Here is a 23,991-nt window from a genome sequence, read left to right as displayed (position 1 = left end):
TAATTAATATATATATATATATATATATATATATATATATATATATATATATATATATATATATATATATATATATATATATATATATATATATATATATATATATATTTCTTTTTAACACACTATTCATTTATAATTTTCTTTCTTAACATGTGTCTGTGTCCTTATGGTAAGTTGACATATGACCATATACATTTTCATTCATAATTCATAAAAAACACAAAAGAAAAAACCTCCTTCTCCATGATTTTTAATTATTTAAATTGACTCTCTTTATTTTTTGTACTATATTTATATTTTGATTATGATTTATTCATACTATTAAAAACAATAAATGGCATCAAATAGGTATTGCGTCACAATAAATTATACAGTAATAGTTCATAGTAATTCCAATATATTAACAAGCATAATTATACTACCAGTAATGAACTGTGTGAAGCAACAATACTTGAAACAAAACTATATGCGTATCCCAAAATGCAAGACCCCTTGCATAGTTCATGTTGCTTAATGGTTTTACTTAGGCCTAACTTCTATTCCTTCAACAAAGAGACCCATCTTCGAACTATAATCATTTGTCTCTTTAACATTCATCTGGACTTCTTCATCTTCTAGGCCTGGATTGAAAAACTCTCCAATCTCAATCTCCAACCACCCATCATTTCTCACACTAGTTTGTTGCAATCCTACTTCTCTGTTGTGAGACCTATCTTCCACAGTCGGATCCAAATAGACATTTTTAGTACTTCTGCGGCCACCTTCGACATCAACTGATATTTCCACCGGAGAATTCGGATTATGAAATCCTGAGGCATTAATCAAGTTGAACACAAGATAAGCCGCGTATTGAGTATTTGGGGACAAGTCATGCATGTTTATCATCCCACGAATATCAAGCCAACACACAATGTGAAGCTTTGCGACTTTGGGGAACCTGTCCAAAAGTTGCGATTAGAATAGAGGAAGTGGAGATATCAAGCCAACACACAATGTGAAGCTTCACAAATTGGTCATAGTGGTTGTCAAAAAATCCACCACGGGCTATATTTGACAACACTGGAAGTGATACTGAGAAACAGAAACTTGTACAAGCATTGCTTTAACAGAATGTGTTTTATATTTGAGTTTGAACCTGAGGAAGTAGCTACGGATTTTGATATATGATGTGACATAGAACTCCCCATTGGTAGATTCTGGTCAATCATTCTTTACTTACTTGGTTTAGAAGATTTACCAACGGGCAGATGAAAATATGATAGCAAATAAGCAAAATTGAACTGAACCCAAACCGAATCAAAACTGAAAATGAAAAATACTTTAATAAAAAAATCGTTTAACAAGTCGGTTCTTTAATAAACGGTTCGGTTTGGGAAAATTATCTTCTAACAGTTTGGAATTTTAAAATGGTATATCAAACCAATGATATTGGTTCGGTTCGATTCTTAGTAAATTGAAACTGTTGTTTAGTTAGAGACTTAGAGTATATTTTTACAATGGTTTGGTTCGATTCAATTTTCTAACTATATCATGAACAGCGCTAGTAATATTAACACAAATAACACAAAAAAAGTAATGAAAAGAAATACAAAACTCAAGAGCTAAGCTAACCTGGAGTTAGGCATAGAAATCCACTCCCAATAGCGCTTATCATCAACCCAAGCGATGGATAAAGATCTAGCCGCTAGCATGTAACATATTTTCCCACTCTTTCTATCCAATTGAAAGCTCTGCGTTATCAATTCAGTTTAATTACTAACCAGTCAACATGATAAACCCTAACATTCAAGAAATTGGGGAGAAACAATACCTTTAGACCATTGTCAATGATGATAGGGCGATCGGATAGTGCTAAGTAGAGAGCCTTTTTGGAAGGAACGTTGGCAAGTGGAGGAGAATTAGAGATGATAGAGTCCATGAATTGAGAATCGGAAGGAAGAAATTGATTCCAGACAGCGTCGGAATCGGCGGCAGAACGGAAAGTGTTGGAAACGACGGAGAGTCTGCAGGCGTCAATGGGAGTAGTACGAGAGAGTACGGTGGCGATGCATCCTTCAGGCAATTCTTCAAACTGTGTCATTTTTGCTTTTATTTTTTTTTTCCGTGCGAAGAAGAATAGAGTGGATTTAGTTATAGCTGCTGCAAGACGAAAAAAAGCGTGGCACCAATTTATTCATGGAGACAAAGCTCTTAACGCTGAGGTTGAATTAGGTAGGTGTTTTGAATTTTTTTTTTTAAATAACCATGTATTAAAAAAAATTACGCAAATAACCACGTTTCGGAAAAAGTTACGTAAATAATCAAATACCTCGACACCAAAGCGCCATGTGAGATGACGCCACCATTGTACCAGATGAAGGGAGGCGCCAAATAGGATGGCTCCTATGTGCAGGTTTTCTGCAATAAGCCATCTCAGATGGCGCCTTGGTGCTTTTTTTTTTCTTTTTTTTTTCTTAAACAATTGAGAGTGGACACTTGAACAAAGACGACAAAGATTTTCATTAAGATAAAACGATTACATAATAGGAATACAATTGCATAAAATTTAATTATCGTTCGGATTTTGAAAATGACTATTGCGAGATCGCCTAGTTCGTTGTTACACTCTAGGAGCTTCATGTTGTGGTTGGGTTGAGGGCCCCGTGAAATCAATGCGTTCAGCGTCCATGTAATCCGTCAGATCAAAATCTTCTGAAGTCCCGCTCGCAAATAATCGTTGACCCATGTTGTCAAAATTTTGTCGCATCGGTGGGGGAGTGGGATCAATGCGAACTCGATAACATTGCTCATCCAAAAAGTTGGGTAAGTTGGAATTGGATAGGTAATACATACATCGCCTTCCCCAAGGTGATCCAAAAGATTTCGATACGTGGCTAGATGTCGTCGAGGATTCTTCGTGTAATTCATGCTCGTTACGCAAAACCTAAAACAAAGAGTTTTATTAAGTTATTTACAAATATTTATCATCTGTTAATATAAAATAGATAGCGATGTGGACTTACTTTGTTGCGTAGGGGAAGCTGAATATCATGTCGTTTATGGGGTTAAGAGAGTCTAATCTCCACCAACCCCATACTTGCAACAAGAGGGCGCATCCATAGAAAGTACAAGCGTCTTTTCTTGCACACTTACATAATGAAGCGTATAGAAAGGCTAAAACAGCGGAACCCCAACTATACTCTCTTGTTTGGTTAAAATCTCGAAGCAATGGTAAATACAACATATTGACACTATTGCCCGTACTTTCGGGAAATAAGAAGCAACCAAACATCATCATAATATAATTTCTAGCTTTTATTATTTTTTCTTCCTCGGTTGAATTTTCAGGCATTTCGTATGCCTTGCTCCCATGTAATTGCAGCATGTGCTCATTCTCACTTAGATGCATTAGCACTCCTGTCTCCCATTTACAAGTCTGAGACCTTGCTCCACGTATACAACAATGGCTTTGCAGTGGTAGCAAAAGAGGATTATTGGCCTGCGTACGAGGGGGAAATTGTTTGGCACAACGACCAAATGCGGAGAAATAAAAAGGGTCGTCCCAAAAGCAAGCGTATCACAAGTGAAATGGACGAGCTCGATAAGCTAGAAAGAAAGTGTGGTTTATGTCGCCAAGTCGGACACAATAAAAAAAATTGTCCTAATCGTGCTAGTGGTTCTTAGAATTGAATTTTGTATGCACACTTCTTTTAAGATCTAAACATGTCTTCTTTTCATTAAGAACATTTGTTACAACACATATCATTGTTAGAAATTAAATGACATAACGACTTAAAAACAACACATACAACGGATAAAAAAACGCCAACAACACGATAAGTTATCTAAGAAATAACAAGCACCAAAACAATGTCATTAGAATCGTGCATCATCATCATTACATCTTTGTCTCTTTCAACTTCCTCCAACCAAGTGCGAGACGTTCCAGTTGCAAGTGACATGGCAGTTCTTCTTCTCTGGATTCTTCTAATTTCTTCGCCTGTTGGGATGTCGTCATCTAACCAGCGTTTCAACTCTCTCTTTAGACACTCCAAGGAATGGATGTTCCAAAATTTCATTTTAATCGGCGGTTTAATGGCCGAGAAAAATACATACCCATCTCTTGTGAGAATCTCAGAAGCCATGATAATAAAATTTTGGGAGAAAATGAGAAGATTTAGTGAGAAAGTGTGAAGAATGGTGGAGAAAAGGGGTATTATTTATAGAACACACATATACAAGGAGGAGCCATATGAAATGGCTCCTCCTCTTAAAAATTGAAGGAAAGCGCCATTTGACATGGCTTATTGGACTGAGTGTGCCATGTCAGATGGCGCCTAGGTATAAAAAAAGGGATTAAGCCATGTGAGATGGCGCCTTGGTGTCAACGTATTCTGAAACATGGTTATTTGCGTAATTTTTTCCGAAACGTGGTTATTTGCGTAATTTTTTTTAATACATGGTTATTTTAAAAAAAATGTAATATTTTTGCTTCTCAATACATTTCATTTATTTTTTAAATACTACAATTACGAAAGTATTTTTATAGCTCTGAAAAACTAAATTTTAATTTTTTTTCTTTATCTATAATATAAGAAAATTAATGACTTTGAAAAATCTAATTTTAATTTTAATTTTATTTTTTATCTTCCATCTCATTGATTTAGGTGTAAATTGTGTCTAAAATTTAATTTTTTTTTAACTAAATTGTACTTTTTGTTACAATTTAATGGTGGTAACTTTAATTTGTTTTAAATAGCAATGGCTTTTGATTTTTGTAGTTTTTTTAATAAGATAATATATATAAAAAAAGAAACGGATCACAAAAAGAGAGGAGGGACTATACCAAAACCCTCTCAAGAATAAGAGAACCTAAAGAAAGGCAAAACTAGCCTATTCTTTACAAAATCCGCTCTAATACTCGAAGGTATAGAGGAAAAGTGAGTAGTATTGGTCAAAGCTAAGCCTAAGTTAGCAAGGGTATCTGCACAGCTATTCCCTTCTCTATAAATATGAGAAACAACAAAATTCATCTTTGACACAAGGTTGATGCAATGAAGCCAACGGTTTCTAATCAACCAGGGCACACTATAAGGGGGACTGAAAGCTCTGACTACCGCCTTCGAGTTCGTTTCCAACCAAATCAAATTCCAATTCCTCTCATGAGCAAACTCTACGGCAAACATTGCACTCGAGAGTTCGGCAATGAGAGAGTTAGAATCACCTAAAGGAGACGCAATAGCGCCTAAAAAGAACCATGATTATCTCTAGCAATAACCCCACACACAGAGACACCTGAAGACAAGGAGGCACCGTCATAGTTTAGATTTTTCCAATTCTCCGGGGGGGCTGCCATAAAACTTCCCGAATATTCGGGGCACGAGGCGGACGGATGATAATTCTAAACCGTTTAAGAATCTCAAAATCATGCATAGAAAGATGAGAATCTACCACAATGGCATTCCCGGTAATCGAGATCGCCGCCATAATAGAAGAAATAGCAGTATAAAAAGAATAAGGGGTATCTTTAAATCTTACCGAGTTGCGAGCCTTCCAAATCGAGTGGAGAGTGGGAAAAATGGCGACTTTAGTGATTACCTTACTGTGCTCCGATCCATTTGTCCCAAGAATACACCAAATATCCTGCCAGCCCAAAAAAGCACGGTTGATGTTGAGAATGCTCTTAATCCACAACCAGATCTTAGAAGCATAAGGATACACAAAGAAGAGGTGAGAAATCATTTCCTCATCTAACCCGCAGAGATCACATCTGGAAGGGAAAGAAAAACAGCGTTTTTTCAATATGTCGTCCGTCGGGAGCTTATTATGAACCAGCCTTCAAACCAAGAAAGACTTAGCTAGGGGAATAAACTTATTCCAAATACACCTCCACGTATCCAAAGTAATACCTTTATGACGTTTAAAATCGTATGCCGACTTAAGAGATAAATCACCGCTAATAGAATGATGCCAAATTCTGACATCAGGCCGAACATCACAAGGAATGTGACAAGAGCGAATCCGGGACTGAATAGAGGGCGGAATGGTGATGGAGGATAAAGAAAAGTCCCAACTTCCGTCGACAATAATATTGCTAACCAGACTGTTATCAAGAACTAAAGGAGCATCATCTTCTAGGCATAAAGGAGGCCCACACCAACTGTCATGCCAAAGATTAATCGAACTACCACTTCCGAGGCACCAAGAAGAATTTTCCAGTACGTTTCCCATTTCATGCTTGGTGCTGGACCATAGGGAGGAATAAATGTGATGATTGATGAAATTGTTTTTGCGAAAAAACCCGACTCCGAATAAGAACTGCCCAGCTATCCGAAGAATTGAAGATTGCCCAAGCCCTTTTCAAGTTGAAAGCATCGTTGAGGTTATGAAGCGATCTAATACCTATCCCGCCTTCGGCTTTGGGTTTGCAAAAGTTCCTCCAAGCCACTGTCACAGTTTTATCTTTGGATATATCCCCACTCCAAATGAACCTCCGAACCGCCTTTTCAATATCATACAAAAGAGACGCTGGCCAGCAATAAACAGCCATGCTATGGTTCAGCATACCATATATGGTGGATTTTACTAATTCGACTCTGCCGGCATAAGATAAAAGCGAGCCCTTACAAGCAGCCAGCTTGCTGATAATTCTGTCAGCAATAGGCTGTAAATAAACCCTCTTCGGTTTCCCTCTAAACAGCGGCACCCCCAGGTAAAAGAAAGGGAGAGAGCCCTTTTGGAAACCAGAGTAGTTGGCAAGAATATTCAAACGAGACAGCGACATTGAACCACCGTAAATGAACGATTTGTCACGATTAACCACCTGACCTGTCAAATCCGCATAATTATTAAAAACCGAAATGAGAGCTTGAATATTTGAGAGTTTCCCTTTGCAAAACATAAGCACATCATCCGCGTAGAGAATGTGTGAAGGAACCAAAACATTTTTAGGGCCGGAGATGAGCTCTAAACTGTTGGCAGCCACCAATTGAGAAATCCTTCTACTAAGGACCTCCTCAGCCAAACAGAACAACAGCGGCGAGAGAGGGTCGCCTTGGCGGACACCATGGGAGCATTGGAATAAACCATGAAGAACTCCATTCACATTAACTGACAGAAAAGCCGAGTGAAGAATAGAGGAGATCCACGAACAGAACTTCATGTTGAAACCAAAAGAGCTTAGGACTTTAAGAAGGAAATCCCAGTTAATCGTATCGAAAGCTTTCTTGATATCCACTTTTAAAGCAATATTACCACACCAACTCTTAGAATCCAAGAGATTAACCGCTTCCGAAGCCAAGCCTATGCAATCCTGAATGTTTCTACCATGAATGAAACCCCTTTGCTCTTGCGATACTAAAAACGGCATCACCGAAGCCATCCTATCCGCAATGATTTTCGAAATAATCTTGAACTTGAAGTTCGAAATGGCTATAGGTCGAAATTGCTCCAAGGAATCAGCACCCTTTATTTTAGGAACGAGAACAATTGAGTTGGAATAAAACCTAGCAGAATCCAGCCATTAATAAAAAGTCCAAAACGGCATTCGAAACATCCACTTTAATAAGATCCCAGAAAGTTTGAAAGAAAACAGCCCCGAAACCGTCTGGACTAGGAGCACTATTCTTGTTCAAGGCAAAGACCGCAGCAGTAATCTCCTCCATAGAAGGAAGCTTTGTGAGAATGTCGTTCATATTATCGTCAACCATCAAAGGAATTGAATCCTCCACCAAGCTGAAATCCTGCACCACAACAAAATTAGTAGAAAACAAATGCTGGAAATAGTTAACCGTGCAATAAGCAATCTCTTGGGGGTCGGTAATCACGGTATCCATATGCTTCAACAACGAAAGCGGTTTCAGCTTGTGTTTGATTTTGGTGACACGATGAAAGTAAGAAGTGTTGCGATCACCCTCCAAGTGCCAATTTACTCTAGCTTTTTCTTTCCAGAACATGCTGAGCCGATATTTCCTGCTGCCGAAGCTGGGCATTACCACCTTCAGATTGAATTTGACATTGAATGTTTCCCAAAGCCTCTTATGCATATTTAACATTGTTAGACACATCACCAAAGATGTTGCGGTTCCATTCTCTAAAAGCTCGTTTCAGCATCTGCAGCCTTTTGGTCAGAACAAACATATGGCACCTGACCACCTCTTTAGCCCAAGTCGATTCAACAAGCCTTCTGCAATCGCTATGGAGGGACCAAGTTTTTAGAAATTTGAAATGGGACACCACCTTAACAACATTGGTATGGAATTCGAAAAGCAGCGGAAAATGATCCGAAGAACTTTTATAAAGAGTGGAGACCGAGAACTTGCTACAAACATCAAACCATAGCATATTACCAATACATCTATCAAGCCTTCTCTCCACAGACATGAGAGAATCCCTCTGTTCGACCACGTGAAAGCTGCGCCATTAGTGGGGAAATGAATAAGGTTATTAGTATCGGACCAGTTTTTGAAATCTAACATTGGTCTTCTAGCCGGACTGAGCCTGTCCCGATGCTCGTGGGCGCCAATAATCGCATTAAAATCCCCAATAAAAGCCCACGGGAAAGCATGCGAATTGAGAAGATTCTGAAGGTCTGCCCAAAGAGTACGTCTTTGAATGAGATTGTTGGAGGCATACACTCCGGTGCAGGCCAAAACATGATTATCCATGATAAAGGAGAAAGCCACAAACTGATCCGTAGAGGAAATTATAACAGGGGAAAGATCCATAGTTCAAAGGCACCATAGAGAGGGCTGAGGCTATGTGTTGGTAGCAAAAAGCTTAAAGCCTAAATGGTGAAACCAGTTATTCGGCAGATTTACGAAATCCATTTTTGGCTCCGCAATGAGGATGAAATCAGGATGATGCAAATTGATGAGTCTTTTCAAGGCTAATCTTGATGGGGCATTAGCCACACCCCTAATGTTCCAAAATAAACACTTCATGAGGAAGAGTTTCTAAGTCCTGCTTGAGACCGAGTAGAATATTGCTGCTTCTTCTTTATAGACTGCTTCTTATTAAGTTTTGAGACTGCAGAGTTGAAAATGCCATCTTCATGTACTGATTTCTCCTCTAACTCTGCCAAACTATCCCACGCATTGTTAAGGAACACCGCATCCGCAGCAGGTGCAGTAGCGACCATTGCAACTTTTTCTTGAACCCTTTCGATAGCAACAATTGATGATTCAACAAATGAAGATAATTGAGAGTCAAAACCTTGTGTTGGTTGGTAGATAAAATTTAACGGATTATTAATAATCTGTTCAGGAACCATGGTATGATTAATCTGTTCAGGAACCATGGTAGGATCCGGTACATTAACCACTTCTAGAACATGATCACCATCCCAGTAGTTGGAGGTGTGGTTAGCATCAGCATTTCCAGGCTCCGAATGAATAGCATCAATGTTACCAGAAGCTGAAGGTTCAACCACCAATTTGGAAGGAGGCTTTGGCACATAGGTTGCCTTAGCTTTGGGAATCTGTTGTTCATTGGTCTTCAAAAGAAGATTGCAGCTTTGCACATCATGCCCAGATTTCTTACAGTGCGAACAAAACTCAGGAAGGTTCTAATATTCAATATCAAAGAAAAACGCAAAACCTTTTCGTTCCACTAGAACATTATAGTTGATAGGCTGTGTGAGGTCCATATCTATTAGAACCCACACAAATTGGCCGAAAGTTCTTTCAACCCTAGCCTTAGATGAAACAACGTCTATACAGATTGGGGAACCAACGCAGCTGGCAATAGCGAAGAGTATACGAGGCCTCCAGTATTCCTGCGGCAAGCCAAAGAATCTTACCCAAACCTGAGCAGATGTGTTTTTTTGCGAAGCGGGGTTAAAATCCTTAGTCCAAGCAAAGAGTTTCAGAGAACCTGGACTTAAGTTGATCGAACCGGAAGTTCTGACTCTTCTCATATCTTCGGCATTGTCAAAAGTGAATTCGTAAAACCCTTTTCCCAAGGATTGAACACCCCAGTTTCTAATATCAGACCAAACCAGTGAGAGTTTTTTTCCGAAGAGAAACAACAGTGAGAGGCGTGGAGCCTTTGGGCCAGAGGACCCGACCGTGCAGGTTGTTCTTGCATTCATTAAGCCCTGCTAAGTAGTTAAAGTAGGACAACAATTTACCATTGATAGATATAAAACGTCCTTTTGTAAATGATACCTACTATGTCAAAGTACACAATTGTGACCAAATATGTATTTTTTTAAATAACAAATTTCAAAAAGTAACAAAGCTAAACCGCCCTTTTGTCAAATGCTAAAGCGTTCTTTTGTCCACCAGATTTCAAATATTACATATATTTTGTCCTACCTTTACTATCAAAAGTGTGAAGAGAGCTATAAATGTTTTTGTCCACAAGCTAAAATAGTTTAACACAAACCCTTTCTATAATATTGCAAACCGTGCCACTTTTCAGCAAAATGGAATTGTCACTTCCTGAACCACATCCTGAGCCCCTTTTTATATGGAGTAATGTTTTTGGTTTTACTACCAACTCTATTTGTTTTTGATTAACTGAGTGAGAAATGCTAGCAACACTCTCTTTTGAACACTCTCTCAAACACTTTCTCTTTTATTGGTTGAAACATGTGTGGGTCCTACTATTTTATGTGGGACCTATTTTCATAGTGAGGGGCCCATACATGTATCAACCAATAAGAAAGTGAGTGCTTGAGAGAGTGTTCAAAAGAGAGTGTTGCTAGCACTCCTCTTAACTGAGTTTATGGTTTTAGTTGTTGTGGTATTGGTTTTTGTTTTTGTTTTTTAAGTAACCTAAAATGTTGAAAATAAATGGATTGAGTTTAACATGTTGATGAGTTTGTTATGCTATTCTCATTTTTGCAGCCAAATCTTATTTGTTCATGCTTATGTCATTTTTATTTGATCATACAAGTTTTTTTTTCTTCTCGAATTTCATATTGAAGAGAATGTGGCAAGAGAGATTATGGGTTATCAATTATGATGAAGATGAAATAAAAAGAGATTTGAGAGGAGAGAGATAGTTAGCAAAAGCAATTTTAATTTATTTTATATTTTGTTGTTAAAATAGTTTATGCAATTAGATAAATAACTATTTTGTATTTTTATTTAGTTGCATTATATAAATAATTATTATAAACGGTAACAAGTTTATTGAATCAAATTTTTATTAGTATACGAGAAAAAATGTACTACTAATTTAAATATTTTTATAAATAATGTCAAAATACGGGAAATTTACTATTGATCTAAATATTTTTGTAAACAATATCTAAACAAAAATAAGATTTGTATACGGAAAAAAGTCTATTATTGATTTAAATATTTTTATATACGAAAATTTATTATTGATCCATATATTTTTGTAAACGATACCTAAACATAAATAATATTTGTATACGGGAAAAAAATCTATTATTGATCTAAATATTTTTATATACAAAAATGGTATTTATGATACAAAAAATTTTGATTCAAAAATTGTATACGGGAAAAAATCTATCATTGATTTAAATATTTTATATACGAAAATTTACTATTAATCCATATATTTTTGTAAACGAAACCTAAATATAAAAATATTTGTATACGAAAAAAAAATCTATTATTGATCTAAATATTTTTATATACGAAAAAAATGGTATTTATGATCCAAAAAATTTTGATTTAAAAATTGTATACGAGAACAAAATCTATCATTGATTTAAATATTTTTATATACAAAAATTTACTATTGATCAAAATATTTTTGTAAATGATATCATTTGTATAAGGAGAAAAATCTATTATTGATATAAATATTTTTTATTTTTTATTTTTTAGATTATGTAAACAAATGTGCGTACCAGACCAGAACCCGTGTGTATGCACGGGTTTGTTACTAGTTTTGTATGAAAGAAAACTTTCGGAACGCACAGGTTTGACGTATCTCTTCTTTGTCGTGCAACTTTATATTTATATGCGTTAATAGTAATTTACCACTACAATATAGACGGATTTTGATTTATCCCATTTAAAAAAAATGGATTATTCATGTAGTTTTGGGTAACCCTAAGCGTGTAAAAACCAAGAGGATAAATAAAAAACAATATTTTATGGGGGTAATTTTTTCACCTGGGATAAAAGACTTAAAATTTTAACATTTCAAGAGGATGGTCAAACTTTTTCTTCTAGGGGTAAATTAAAATTCGCCTATATTAAAGAGAATAAATGACTATTAACCCTATTTATATTTAGGGAGAAATAAATCACATTATTTGAGGTCAATCAAAATGACACGCCCCCCTTTAATTTAAAAATATGCATTTACCTTATGTGAGTTTATATTTACAAATGAAATGTTTAATGACAGATAAAAATCATAGATAAATGTCATTTATATCTATGAATTTTAGATGCCACTAAAAATTAAAGGAGTGTCAATGTCATTTTAATAGACCTCAAATGAGGTTAGTGTATATTTTAAAATTAGAAGGGATATCAGTGTCAGTTTAGTAGACTTCATGGGTGGTGACTGTAACTTCCCCTTTGCGGAAATAATAATGAAGATGATTGGCATGTGTTCTTTGGTTGTGATACGACTATTCAGTGTTGGAGGGCACCAGGTTTTTCAAATCTTCTAGAACCCCGTTTACATACTTTTAGTGATGTAAAGTCTATAATTATTGACATATGTAGATCGGAGGATAGGACAGTTGCTGATAGATTTGCAGTTATGATGGATGTGATTTGGAAGAATAGAAACAATTTTATTTGGCATAATGAGAAAGAGGAAGCAACCAAACTGGGTATGATTGCGTTTCATAATTGGCATAATTGGCTTACAGCACAAAGAAATCAGGGGGGAGAGAATACTCATCATAATATCACAAGTTAAAATCCGCCAACAGAAGAAAGGTTAAAGTGCAATGTGAACACGGGGTTTAATAATCATTTGGGGACTACTAATAGGGGATGGTGTGTTCGTAACAGAAGGGGTAATTTCATTATTGCAGGTGTAGCTTGGGATATTGGTAACCTTTCCATCCTTGAAGCAGAAGCTTCCACCCTTAAAGAAGCTATTGAAGGAGCTATAGCCTTGCACCTTGACAATATTCTTTTTGAAAGTGATTCTCAATAGGTGGTTCAAGCCATCCACTCCAATCACAAGGGTGGATCTGAGTTTAGTTTGATTATTATGTCTATTAAAAGTTTATCTCATGTTTTTTCCAACTTCGAGGTGAAGTTTATTAGACGTCAAGCGAATTTGGTTGCCCATTCCCTTACGAAGGCGGCCAATTCTTGGTCTAGACATAGTGTTATCCATATGATTCTTCCTTGTATTGAACATCATGTGTTGAATGAATCTCATTGAGTTTGCTTTTATCAACAAAAAAATTACGAAAATACTCATCCCCTATAAGGTCTTCCCCATATCTTTGAAAATCCAAAAATGTATTTTATGTGTTTGATTGAAGATAGATCTTCGGATACACCTAAAATTACACTAACTTTCATGATTCAGCCACACACCCTATTTTTGTCAAATTCTGGTCCAGAGATGCATCCTCGTATATTATTTGGGGTGTATCTGGAGATGCATCTTCGTAACATCCCATGTATTCATTTACAGTGTTTTTATTCCTTGAGCTGGTTTATTTAACAATTTAGTGATGTTTTTAGAGATGCATATCCAAATATGTCAAGCGGGAAATCAGATAAAACACCACCTTATATGTTCTTCTCCTTCATGATAAAAGTGAGATTACCTTCAAAATCCTTAAAAGTATTCTTTCATTCTCAATCAATTTTTCAACACCAAAACATCATTCTTGTATTTTATCACATCAAATAGAGAAAAAAAACCTAAAATTTAAGGTAAAGTTCATTCATTTCATTCCTCATTCATAGCATTAATGAGTTTTTTGAGCTGAAGATATGAACGTTGAATTTGGATATGCATCTCCAGACTTAGTTCATTTATTTTGGATATGAATCTCCGGATGTGCCTGAAACTTTGAATTTTAAATTTGTTTTTCTGTTATTTTTGGTATTAGATATGGTGCACCCAGATATATTTCTCAAAGCTACTATGAATATGGATGTTAAATCGGATGAAGTGAATAATGATGTTAAACCAGATGAAGTGAATGGTGGTGTTAAACCGGGTCCTGGACCGGTTGTTGTTGAGGTAGATGTCCATGAATAATTTACAAATAAACAAGTGTTTATTATTCATGAACATATGTTACAAGGGATCTGCTTGAAGGCTGGGAAATTTGGATTTGGCATTATAATTGGAAGGTCTAACAATGGTTATTATAGAAGACATACATTTTTAACAATGAGATGTGAAAGAAGTAGCACGTACCAACCACTGAGTAGGAAGTTGAAATTTGATGACACTAGATCGAGAAAATGTGAGTGTCTGTTTGCATTGTACGGATGTCGCAAGGCGATTGATACATGGAAATTTAATGTGGTTTCTGATATACATAATCATGTCTTGAGTGACAAGCTAGTTTGTTATTCCATTGTATGTCGCCTTATTCCAGAGGAGAAGGAACTTGTTTTGAACAAGACATTAAACATGACGGTGCCGAAAAACATACTTGTAACTATGAAACGGAAAAAACCTTAAAATGTTTCAAATATCAAACAAGTATACAATGTGCGTGCCCAAAACAATAAGACAGTAAAAGGTTCAAGATCATAAATGCAACAAATGTTGAAGCTTTTGGAGGATGACATATATGTTTCTAGGTACAAAGTTTGTGAGAATAAAGTCACAACTTAAGATATATTTTGGACTCATCCTAATTTCTTCAAGTTGTTCAAAACAATTTTCGTTGTCTTCATAATTGATTCAACATATAAAACAAAAAGTATATACTTTCACTCCTGGAAATTGTTGGTGTTATTTCTATAGAGATGACATTTTTAGTCGGTTTTGCATTTGTGGGTTTGAAAAAAATGTTATAAGGGTGTAGGAAATGAGTGAAACTATGTTGAAGGACCAAGAAAACATGCCAAATATAACTGTCACTGATAGCGACATGACACTAATGAATTCGGTTGCAACGATATTTCCTACATTGTATGCATTACTTCGTAAGTATCATATAACAAAAAATGTGAGAAGTCGACTAAAACCTATGGTAGGCATCAAACAAATCAAAGGTGAAGATGGAAAAAAATAGTCAAACCTTGTGTGGTGTTGGAAAAGATAATGGATGCATGGACTTAAATAATAAATTCTTCCATGAAAGAGTTATATTTCGAATTTGTAATGCATTTTAGGAGAGTGTGTGTGAGATATTTATATTTCCTGAAACATGTTAAGAGTACTATTTGGGACCAGGTGAAGGAGAAGATTGTTTGTGCCTGAACCAATCAGGTTAGAAACCTTGGCAATACAACAACTAACTGAATTGAATCTGCATATGCGACACTATATAATTAGTTGGGAAATAGCAAAGGTGGTTTTTTTCAAGATTGGGACATCGTGAACCAAATGCTCTGAAACCAACATAATAAGATACAAACATCTGTAAGAGCATTACTGTGTTAGAACACTGATTCGAAGATAACATCCTTTATTCATAGTTGGTTGGTAACATATCTCAAACAATATTAGATTTTATATTTCACGAAGCAAGGCAAGCACATAAAACAGGTTAAGATGGTCAAAGTGTTGTTGTTTACTTAGGAAGATGTATGGTCTTCCAAGTGCTTGTTTAATTTCAAAGAAGATGAAGTTTGATAAACCAATATGTATGGATGAATTTTACACTCACTAGAAAAGGATTCGGTTTGATGATGATATTGTGTTGAAGGTTTATAATCAAGTATAGCTATTATGAGCCAATGGAAGTAATCCAAGAGAGATTTTCAAAAACTGGTGAGTGGTCGGTAAATTAACAAGTGTACTAATCTGCCAATGTAGTAATATTGGGAAATCCCAGAATATCGATCTCAAGGACTACGTGATAATATACGGTTCGAGCCTTAATTCAGTTAAACAAAAGTAATTGAAAGGTTTAGAGTTTGTTTTTGTTGTGAAAGAGTAAAATAAGAGAAAATTTTATAAAATAGAAAATAATACGAGAAAAACATGCTAGGAATTAGAGTGTGATATCTAGTTCATTTGATTGCCTTAATTAACATTGTAACAACTTATTTCATCTCTATAGATTGCTGGTTCTTAAGGGTATTTATTCCTAATGTTATGTTTTTGCTTATTGGCTGCATTTTGGTAAAAATAATAAGTTCAACAAGATGTTGACAAGATGTCGTGACATGTTGCTACGACATTGCACCCTGTGTTGTTTCTATTTATGGAAGAACTGTTTCTATTATACCATAAGATTTGCTTTGTGGATCAAGTAGCACATTGAAGATTGGATTCTCTTAAGATTTGTTTCAAAGCTGATATAATATCTGATTTGCTTGATTGGATGTCAAAACTTTTTGCATTGCATTTGAAGATTTGATTAGATATGATTTAATCTAATTTGATTTGCAGAAGGATCACTCCAAAAAAGGTTGGGATGATAACTATCCTTTGCTGGCAAGGAATCCCCCTTAACCCTATCTTTCTCAGTAGCTGTTATCTAACCATCTTTTGGAACATGTGAAGAACCCTCTCCTTGTTTTTGGATTTTAGGGGGGCAGGCATCACCCTAGGTATGATCCTCGCCAGACATTTTTGTCCATTGTTATTAGGATGCTTGGCCGACACTTAGGGTTATTCGTCGATTGGAGTTTGGCCTTCTTCCTGACCACGACGCTCCTTCCTCTCAGCTAGTGGAGTTGTAGACAATTTTTCTACAAAAAAGTAACGAGAAAAATACAACACAATGTAAAGAATAATGGACCTCGAAGCAAGGATTTTCTCAACCATAAACTCACTCAAGTATTCATCTATCCTACTTAGAACCAGTTTAGGGCCCTTCCCCTCGTAACATGGTTCCAAAAAAACATCTTCCTCATGTTCGGTATTGGAAAGTCTGATTTTCTGCCGATAAACAATGATATTCTCCTCATTAGAATATAGAGACGGTAAGTCTTGAATGTTGAAATGCTTAGAAATTTCTTTAGCCATCGCTTCTTAATAAGAACACGAAGAGCAATAAAGTCACTATCATAACTACCAGGGTTCTCACGGATCTAGAGGCCTAATTTACTATGTTAGTGCGCAACCACTCCTTAAACGTTATAAAATCTAATAAGAATAGAGGGAGCGAATAAAGAACAGAGTCATACCTGCAATCACAATCAAGAACTTGTGAAATGAATGTGTTTTGCACTTATTAGAGCTCTTAACTATATGGATGCAAGTTTGGAAGGAAATGGTGCATAAAAGATTAAGAGAGGAAAGTCAAAATCTGTTTATAGGGAGGAAAAGTCCAGTCGTAGGGGTAAACGACCGTCACACTAGGCATTTCAACAGTTACAAGAAAAGGGAAAGGTTCCCCATGTCAAAGACACGCATAAGGAGTAACACTAAAATTGGCTTCCCGAGGAAAATCATCATCGACTGCATTCAATGCAACACATGTTTTCTCTCAAATGAAGTTTGCTTTCCCTCAATTGACGTTTGATTCCCCTCAGTTGACAAGGGTTTGATCTCCCTCAGTTGGCGTATGAATCACATCATTGACACCTTGAGACATATGTCAGACTTGCCTCATACATAAGGGACTCACCCCATATACGAGTGACTAACCTTTTATTTGAGGGTTTCATCAAGACAAGGAGAGGAGAAACAAGACTAAATCACTTCGTCCTTTCTAAGCCTCGTGCTTATGGGACTGTGTAATGGTATATATGTAAAGGGACCGTAAGAGGCGTCGTGGGAGGGGATGGGTGTAATGTATCGTCCAACACGACTTCCTGATCGCCCATTTATTAGTTCGAGCGTCCATCATTTGGATGAGACACCCATTCCCCAGATATGTTGTTTGTTTCTTAGATAACTCGCACAAAACGTGAGAATATGGAAAGTGATATGTCTCTGTTTCACAATGGTGAAAAAAAAGATTAAGAGGAAAACTAACCATGCTCCTATAGATAATAGGAAATCAATTGCCCAATTCATACACTCTCTTGGAAGCGACCATTACTTTCTAAAAACCAGAGACCCAGGCACAAGAGCTACTATAACTATCTCAATTCTAAGGTTGAGAAGATCCAATATCATTTTTACGCAAACACCACATAGAGGGCTTCTCACTTTCCCCCTTCTCACTTATCCGCGTGAGATAGCTCTAAATTAACCTAAGACAATATTTAAAATTTTAAAAGTATATTCTAACTAAATATAATTATAGGACATAAAAATTACATAAATTATTTATGGAACCAATACTAAATAAAGAATTAAATTGAAGGAGTAAAACTATAATTAAGCCATAAATAAAAGAGGGTATAACCATTAAGAAACTTTACTAAAATAAATTAAGTATTTTATGCTGATTTGAGATTTATTTTATTTTATTTACTCAAAGTTAAGGTTTGAGTTTGAGGATACATAATTCGGTGATATTGAACCAAAATAAAATCCTCAGTCTTTCTCTCTGTGTAACATACTCTTTTCAGCGATTGCCGCCATTTCTTGTAAGTTAGTGTTCTTATTCTTATTCTCTTGTGTCTCAGTTTTAAGAGTTATGTTAAAAAAAAAAAGGGATTTAAATTTTATTTGCTAAAACTGTTCACCGTTTATGTCTGAGTATGAAAAATTAGGGTTAAGATCTAACGTTATTTCGATTACAAAAATCATGAAAATGAAATTGAGTTCGAAGTAGATAGAATATGCTCTTTGTTGATTATTTTTGTAAATCAATAAATATTTTCAAAATTAAAGTTGAAATTGCTTATCTTTAGGGTTTTTGATTTCAGGATAGAAAATGGAGTTTGTTTACAAAATAGTTGACATAGCTAAGAGAGCTTCAGACAACAATACAGTGATAAATGTTGGTTTGTTTTCGTCTTTTGCATTACTGGGACTGAGATCTTGGAATCAGCAAAATACTGTTGAAGCTTTAGAGGCCGAGAAGGAATCTCTAACCAAATCCAATAAATCCATTAGAAAGACTCTCTGGGATTGGAAGCAGCAGCTTTATGCTGAAGCCGCAACTGATTCGGCCCCGGTTCCTTTGGAAAGACTCCAAGCAATCTATGGAGAAGCTCTGCCTCCTCAACAATCTGCATTTGGTAATTCATTTTTATCTGTTCTCTTCAATATAGTGGTGTTTGTTTAGATTAGCTTTTTTTATGTTATCTACTTGCATAAGCTCGTGAGACTGTTTGGGAGGGCTTGCGAAAACGGCTAGATATGTACCTAAGTTCTTTTCAGCTTATTTCCATAACTTCTGTAGGATAAATTACAACTTTTAGTTTATCTGAAAATATTCTGCCTTTATTTTATCTTTTGTTATACAAATAACTTATAGATAAGCACTTATAAGATAATCAGTTATGCTACAAGCACTTAATATAGCTGTTTATCCAAACAAGACTAGTTTCCTGTGAGTTCCTTTGCTTTTGGTGGGCTGTCCATCTTGTTATTTGGAAGGCAATTCTATGCCTCTATTTCAATCCTATGTGGTTGGAATGGATGCGTATGATTTATATTTGATCAATTATATGAGAGGGAACCTAGTTTCACTGTCCCCGTCATGGTAATTATTCAGGAAAATATAGTCTTAGTGCCAAAGTCCAATTTGGAAAAACAGAACACTTATAACAGCTGATAAGATATTACTGCTGAAAAACCGGGAGATAATTTTTGACTTGCTGCGGTAGTTTTTTTTTTTTCTTTCTTTAATTCTGGCTTTCAATTTGGTTTTCTTAAAATATATCTAAGATTTTGCCAGAAAAGAAAACCAAAAAAATACTGCCTTAGCCTAAAATCAGGTTAGGACGCCTTTATGTAATTTTTCATTTTTGTTGTATTTTTGCCATAGGATATCTAAGCTGCTCTGAAGGTCATGTCATGTCGATAGGGTCTTGCTATTGTTAGTGAACTTATTATCTACAGAACTCCTATGCATCTGAAATTTTCCAGTTGAGATAGATATAGTGACAGGGTAAATAGGTAATAGAGGGAGAAAGTGGGATTTGAGGTAAAACAGTAGTTAACCAAGCTGTTAAATGTTAACTTTTTGAAAGAGAATGACAATATAATTGGCAAAATATCTATCCGATCTATAAAGATAAAAAAATGAGGAAAAAACTAAACAGACAGCAGTTAAATACCATACAGACAGCAGTTAAATACCATATCTTCCAATCCTGTAAGCTCTGAAGTGATCAATATTACAACCCCACATTCTTAGACACATTTAGTTTAACTGATGGTGCGAATTTCTTTCACATTTTTGTTTTTGTGCTTAAAATATTATAACATGTCTATCACGTAAAGTATTAGTTAAGGTTTGATGCTGGTTAGTCAAGTTAGAGATGTATTATACTTATCAGGTGATTGAAAAATCCTCATTTTCTACCATATTGGATTGTATGCGCCATCATGTTTCTCTTACCTTCAATTACTGCTTCTGTGGTTTTTCCAGGAGATACTGCGAGTAAAGATGCAAATTTACCTGCTCCAACCAAAATGATGATCTGAGATCTGCAATGTTGTCACTTATCATGATTTTAGAAGCTTTTAGCGTCGGATGGCTGTCAATAAAACATTTTCTTAGAGAGCAGAAGCATGTAACCTTTGTCATAATTTGTTTTATTGGCAAATAAATGTAGAACTTGGAGTTGGAGAAATGACAAAAACACAATTTTAATTTGTGTTATGTCATATCTTTCTAACAATTTTGAAGAGCAGATAAAGACATAAAATTTGTTAGCTGAGAAGACACTGTCTTCAAATATTAGCCCATTAATTAAACTTGCCTTGGTGCAAATACGCAGTACACGACGAGCACAAAGTTGTTAGGTCATGTCATTTTTTATTTATATATGAATTGGCGTAATGGTGAATTTCGAATAAGATTACTTGATGTGGAAGAAATTTATGAGAAACAAAAGAAATGGTTTGTACTAACATTGTTGCGATGTTTCGTTACTATCTGTCCTTCTATTCAGCTTACGTGCGACTTTTAGAAGGTAATTTTGGAGAATAGCCAAACATGTGATGATGCATTAATACTTTTAGGATATCGATTGGATTAAAATTAGACGAAGCAAAACAAAATTTGTTTTTTACATTAAAACATATAACTTAAAATCATATGGCATGTTTTTCGACTAACAATCATCAATATTTTGAATGTATCAGAAGAATGCATAATATTGAGTGCATGTAATCTAAATCCGTAGAGAGCTCTAATGGTAAAATAATGGGACATTTGGTGCATTTTTTTTCTTCATTTTTTTCTTCTTTTGAATCAAATGTGGTTGATCAAAATTATGTAACAAAAGTATATTATTCAATATTCACTGTAACTATTAATTTTTCTCGCCAGTGTTGCCATGTGCAAACATTTATAGCCAACCTTTAGATCATCTGGCGAAGTATCTATGTCTTGTTCAACATACGAAACGATGGAGTTTGTTAGGACCACTGTTGAAAGTTTAACTCTATGTACTATGTCTTGTTCAACATACGAAACGATGGAGTTTGTTAGGACCACTGTTGAAAGTTTAACTCTATGTACTATGTCTTGTTCAACATACGAAACGATGGAGTTTGTTAGGACCACTGTTGAAAGTTTAACTCTATGTACGCATATGTTTTCTTTTTCTCTATGCTAATGTTATTTTCCCAAAAGTATACGATTTCAGAAGTGTTGCATTGTAGATGGAAGAAAGGATGACAGATACTATGCACCATGGTTGTAGAAGCTGGAGGAAAAAATGGTATTGTTGCTGCTGACAGGACCACATACAAGTACCTTGAGGTTTTTGGAATTATATAGTGCCCTCTATGTTCCCAATTTCTTTTATTATGTCTTCTGTCGGTTATCAAGCTTGTAATATGTGTTTATGCTTGTGTTACTTCTCATACATATACATACATTGCAATGTAAGTTGCTGAATTTTCAATTTGATAAAAAAGAGTGAAATGCACTAGTTCTGTAATTCTTTAGGTAAGATCCTGCATCTGTTTATGCATGTAAACTAACAAGTTTTGCCAATCATACTCTTGTTTCATTGGCAAGATAATGCAACAATGTTTAAATTGACAGAGTATACATTGGATCATGCACAGATGGAAAGACTGAAGATTTTATGGCTGCAGCAAAAGTTTTCTTAGCTGGTGTATGTCAGCTATGATTTTCTTTCTCTTTCATTTTCTTTTTCACATGAAGACTGCATATATTTTACAATAGGAACTGGTCCACATTTGCTTGTTTATAATAGTGTGTTAAAATATGGTAAACATTATTGCTGGTATTTTCAAACTTCTTTTAACATAATGAAACTGGTTCAACTGTAGGGACTATTCATGTGAAGATACAAGGGTTTTGTTAGTAATAGGCTTATTAGGTAGTTGGGAGTATTGTTAGTAATAGGCTTATTAGGTAGTTTATTTATTATTATTAAATGTTGTGTGTGCAGTAACTGTTATGTAACTGTTATGTAACTGCTAGGTAACTGCTTTGTAACTGCTTTAGGTAGTTAGAATTATAAATATAGGGTGAAAGGGAAAAGGAAGGGATCGGGTATTTGGTATATTGGTTGGTTTGGGAGAGACTAGGCTCTCTAAATCCTAGAGGTTGGTTTATTTGTCAATTGTTGATTATAAACAATTTGTACTTTGGTACCGGTTCCTATCAACTGGTATCAGAGCAGTTTTGATCCTAAGCAAGAAAATCCCAATAAGGAAAAATGGACATGCCACAATTTGACGGCGGCGAAGATGCCTATTGGTGGTTGATTTGTATTGAGAAACACTTTGATGTTGTGGGAACACCGGAAAGTGAGAAGTTGCCAGAGGCAGTGAAAGCCTTGAGAAACCGTGCTCTAAAATGGTGGCAATGGTGGAGTCGACGCCATCTACAAGCGAATTGGAAAACGTTTTCGGTTGCGCTGCTTTGGCATTTTAAGCCAGAGTATAGAGACCTTCTTCCTATATCATATGAAGAAGCGGAACCTGAATTAGAATCGGAGTTGTCGGCGCCTCACACATTAAACCTTCAAAAAGAAGAAACATACCTAGGAAATTCTGCCCTCATTCAGACAGTGGAAGAAAGAAAGAAGGAAAAGGTAGAAATTCCTAAAGTAGAAGATGTTGAAAATTCGCTCATGAATGTCATTATCGAAAAGCAACTAGTGACAAAAACAAATTTTTGCAAATTTTTTGGTATCAACAGACATTTTGATGAACATGGCGAGACTATGGTGTGTGAATCAATGACAAGACTATCTAGAACAACTATCGGAGAAAGCAAGGCTTCACTCAAGTTGGACAACCTAGCGCCGTCACCGCCGCCAAAGCCACCAGGTCCAGACGAGTCCTTGGTGAAGGGTGGATTATTCTCTGGTTTGATAAAACCGGCGCTGCTGATGCCTACTGCTGTCATGCTATGTTTTTGGATCAAACAGACCACTCAAAACAGAGTGTATGATCCAGGCATAAGTTATTATGTTTCACGCCTTGCTCTATCACTCTGCTTCAAGTAATGGGACCCTGGTGATAGTTTAGGGGGGGAGTATTGTTAGTAATAGGCTTATTAGGTAGTTTATTTATTATTATTAAATGTTGTGTGTGCAGTAACTGCTAGGTAACTGCTAGGTAACTGCTTTGTAACTGCTTTGTAACTGCTTTAGGTAGTTAGAATTATAAATATAGGGTGAAAGGGAAAAGGAAGGGATCGGGTATTTGGTATATTGGTTGGTTTGGCAGAGACTAGGCTCTCTAAATCCTAGAGGTTGGTTTATTTGTCAATTGTTGATTATAAACAATTTGTACTTTGGTACCGGAGGTTTCTGTTGAAATTCATGTCCAATAACACCTTAATAATGTCACGTAGAAGCAATCTTATGGCAGTTCTTCTCATATGAACTTCCTGTATAAATCTCAAGCATTACA

General features: G+C 35.7%; 2 protein-coding genes across 6 annotated transcripts; one reads left to right on the top strand and one right to left on the bottom strand.

Moving 5' to 3' along the window:
• Positions 1-212: 212 nt before the first annotated feature.
• On the bottom strand, positions 213-2,163 carry LOC131618581 (putative F-box protein PP2-B12). Of its 2 annotated transcripts, XR_009288901.1 has the most exons (4): positions 1,811-2,163; positions 1,612-1,730; positions 434-937; positions 213-269 (listed from the first exon to the last, which is right to left on the bottom strand). XR_009288901.1 is itself a non-coding variant. In XM_058889775.1 (3 exons), exons 1-3 carry the CDS (start codon positions 2,078-2,080, stop codon positions 520-522), a joined length of 807 nt encoding a protein of 268 aa, XP_058745758.1. In that variant the 5' UTR covers positions 2,081-2,163; the 3' UTR covers positions 322-519. The 2 variants fall into 2 exon arrangements, 1 of the variants encoding a protein (XP_058745758.1); XM_058889775.1 differs by lacking the exon at positions 213-269 and having other exon boundaries at positions 322-937.
• Positions 2,164-18,425: 16,262 nt separating this feature from the next.
• LOC131644368 (uncharacterized) lies at positions 18,426-23,829 on the top strand. 4 transcript variants are annotated; one of them, XM_058914851.1, is made up of 3 exons: positions 18,426-18,560; positions 18,843-19,157; positions 20,516-23,829. In XM_058914851.1, the coding sequence occupies exon 3, from the start codon at positions 22,788-22,790 to the stop codon at positions 23,580-23,582; it is 795 nt and encodes a 264-aa protein (XP_058770834.1). In that variant the 5' UTR covers positions 18,426-18,560; positions 18,843-19,157; positions 20,516-22,787; the 3' UTR covers positions 23,583-23,829. The 4 variants fall into 4 exon arrangements, with proteins under 4 accessions (XP_058770834.1, XP_058770836.1, XP_058770835.1 ...); XM_058914853.1 differs by having other exon boundaries at positions 20,516-20,936; XM_058914852.1 differs by having other exon boundaries at positions 18,451-18,564.
• Positions 23,830-23,991: the final 162 nt, after the last annotated feature.

This window comes from Vicia villosa, linkage group LG1 (assembly GCF_029867415.1).
Source record: "Vicia villosa cultivar HV-30 ecotype Madison, WI linkage group LG1, Vvil1.0, whole genome shotgun sequence".
Taxonomy (NCBI): Eukaryota; Viridiplantae; Streptophyta; class Magnoliopsida; order Fabales; family Fabaceae; genus Vicia; species Vicia villosa.
Note: the sequence above shows the minus strand (reverse complement) of the source record. Positions and strands in the feature narration are given on the sequence as shown.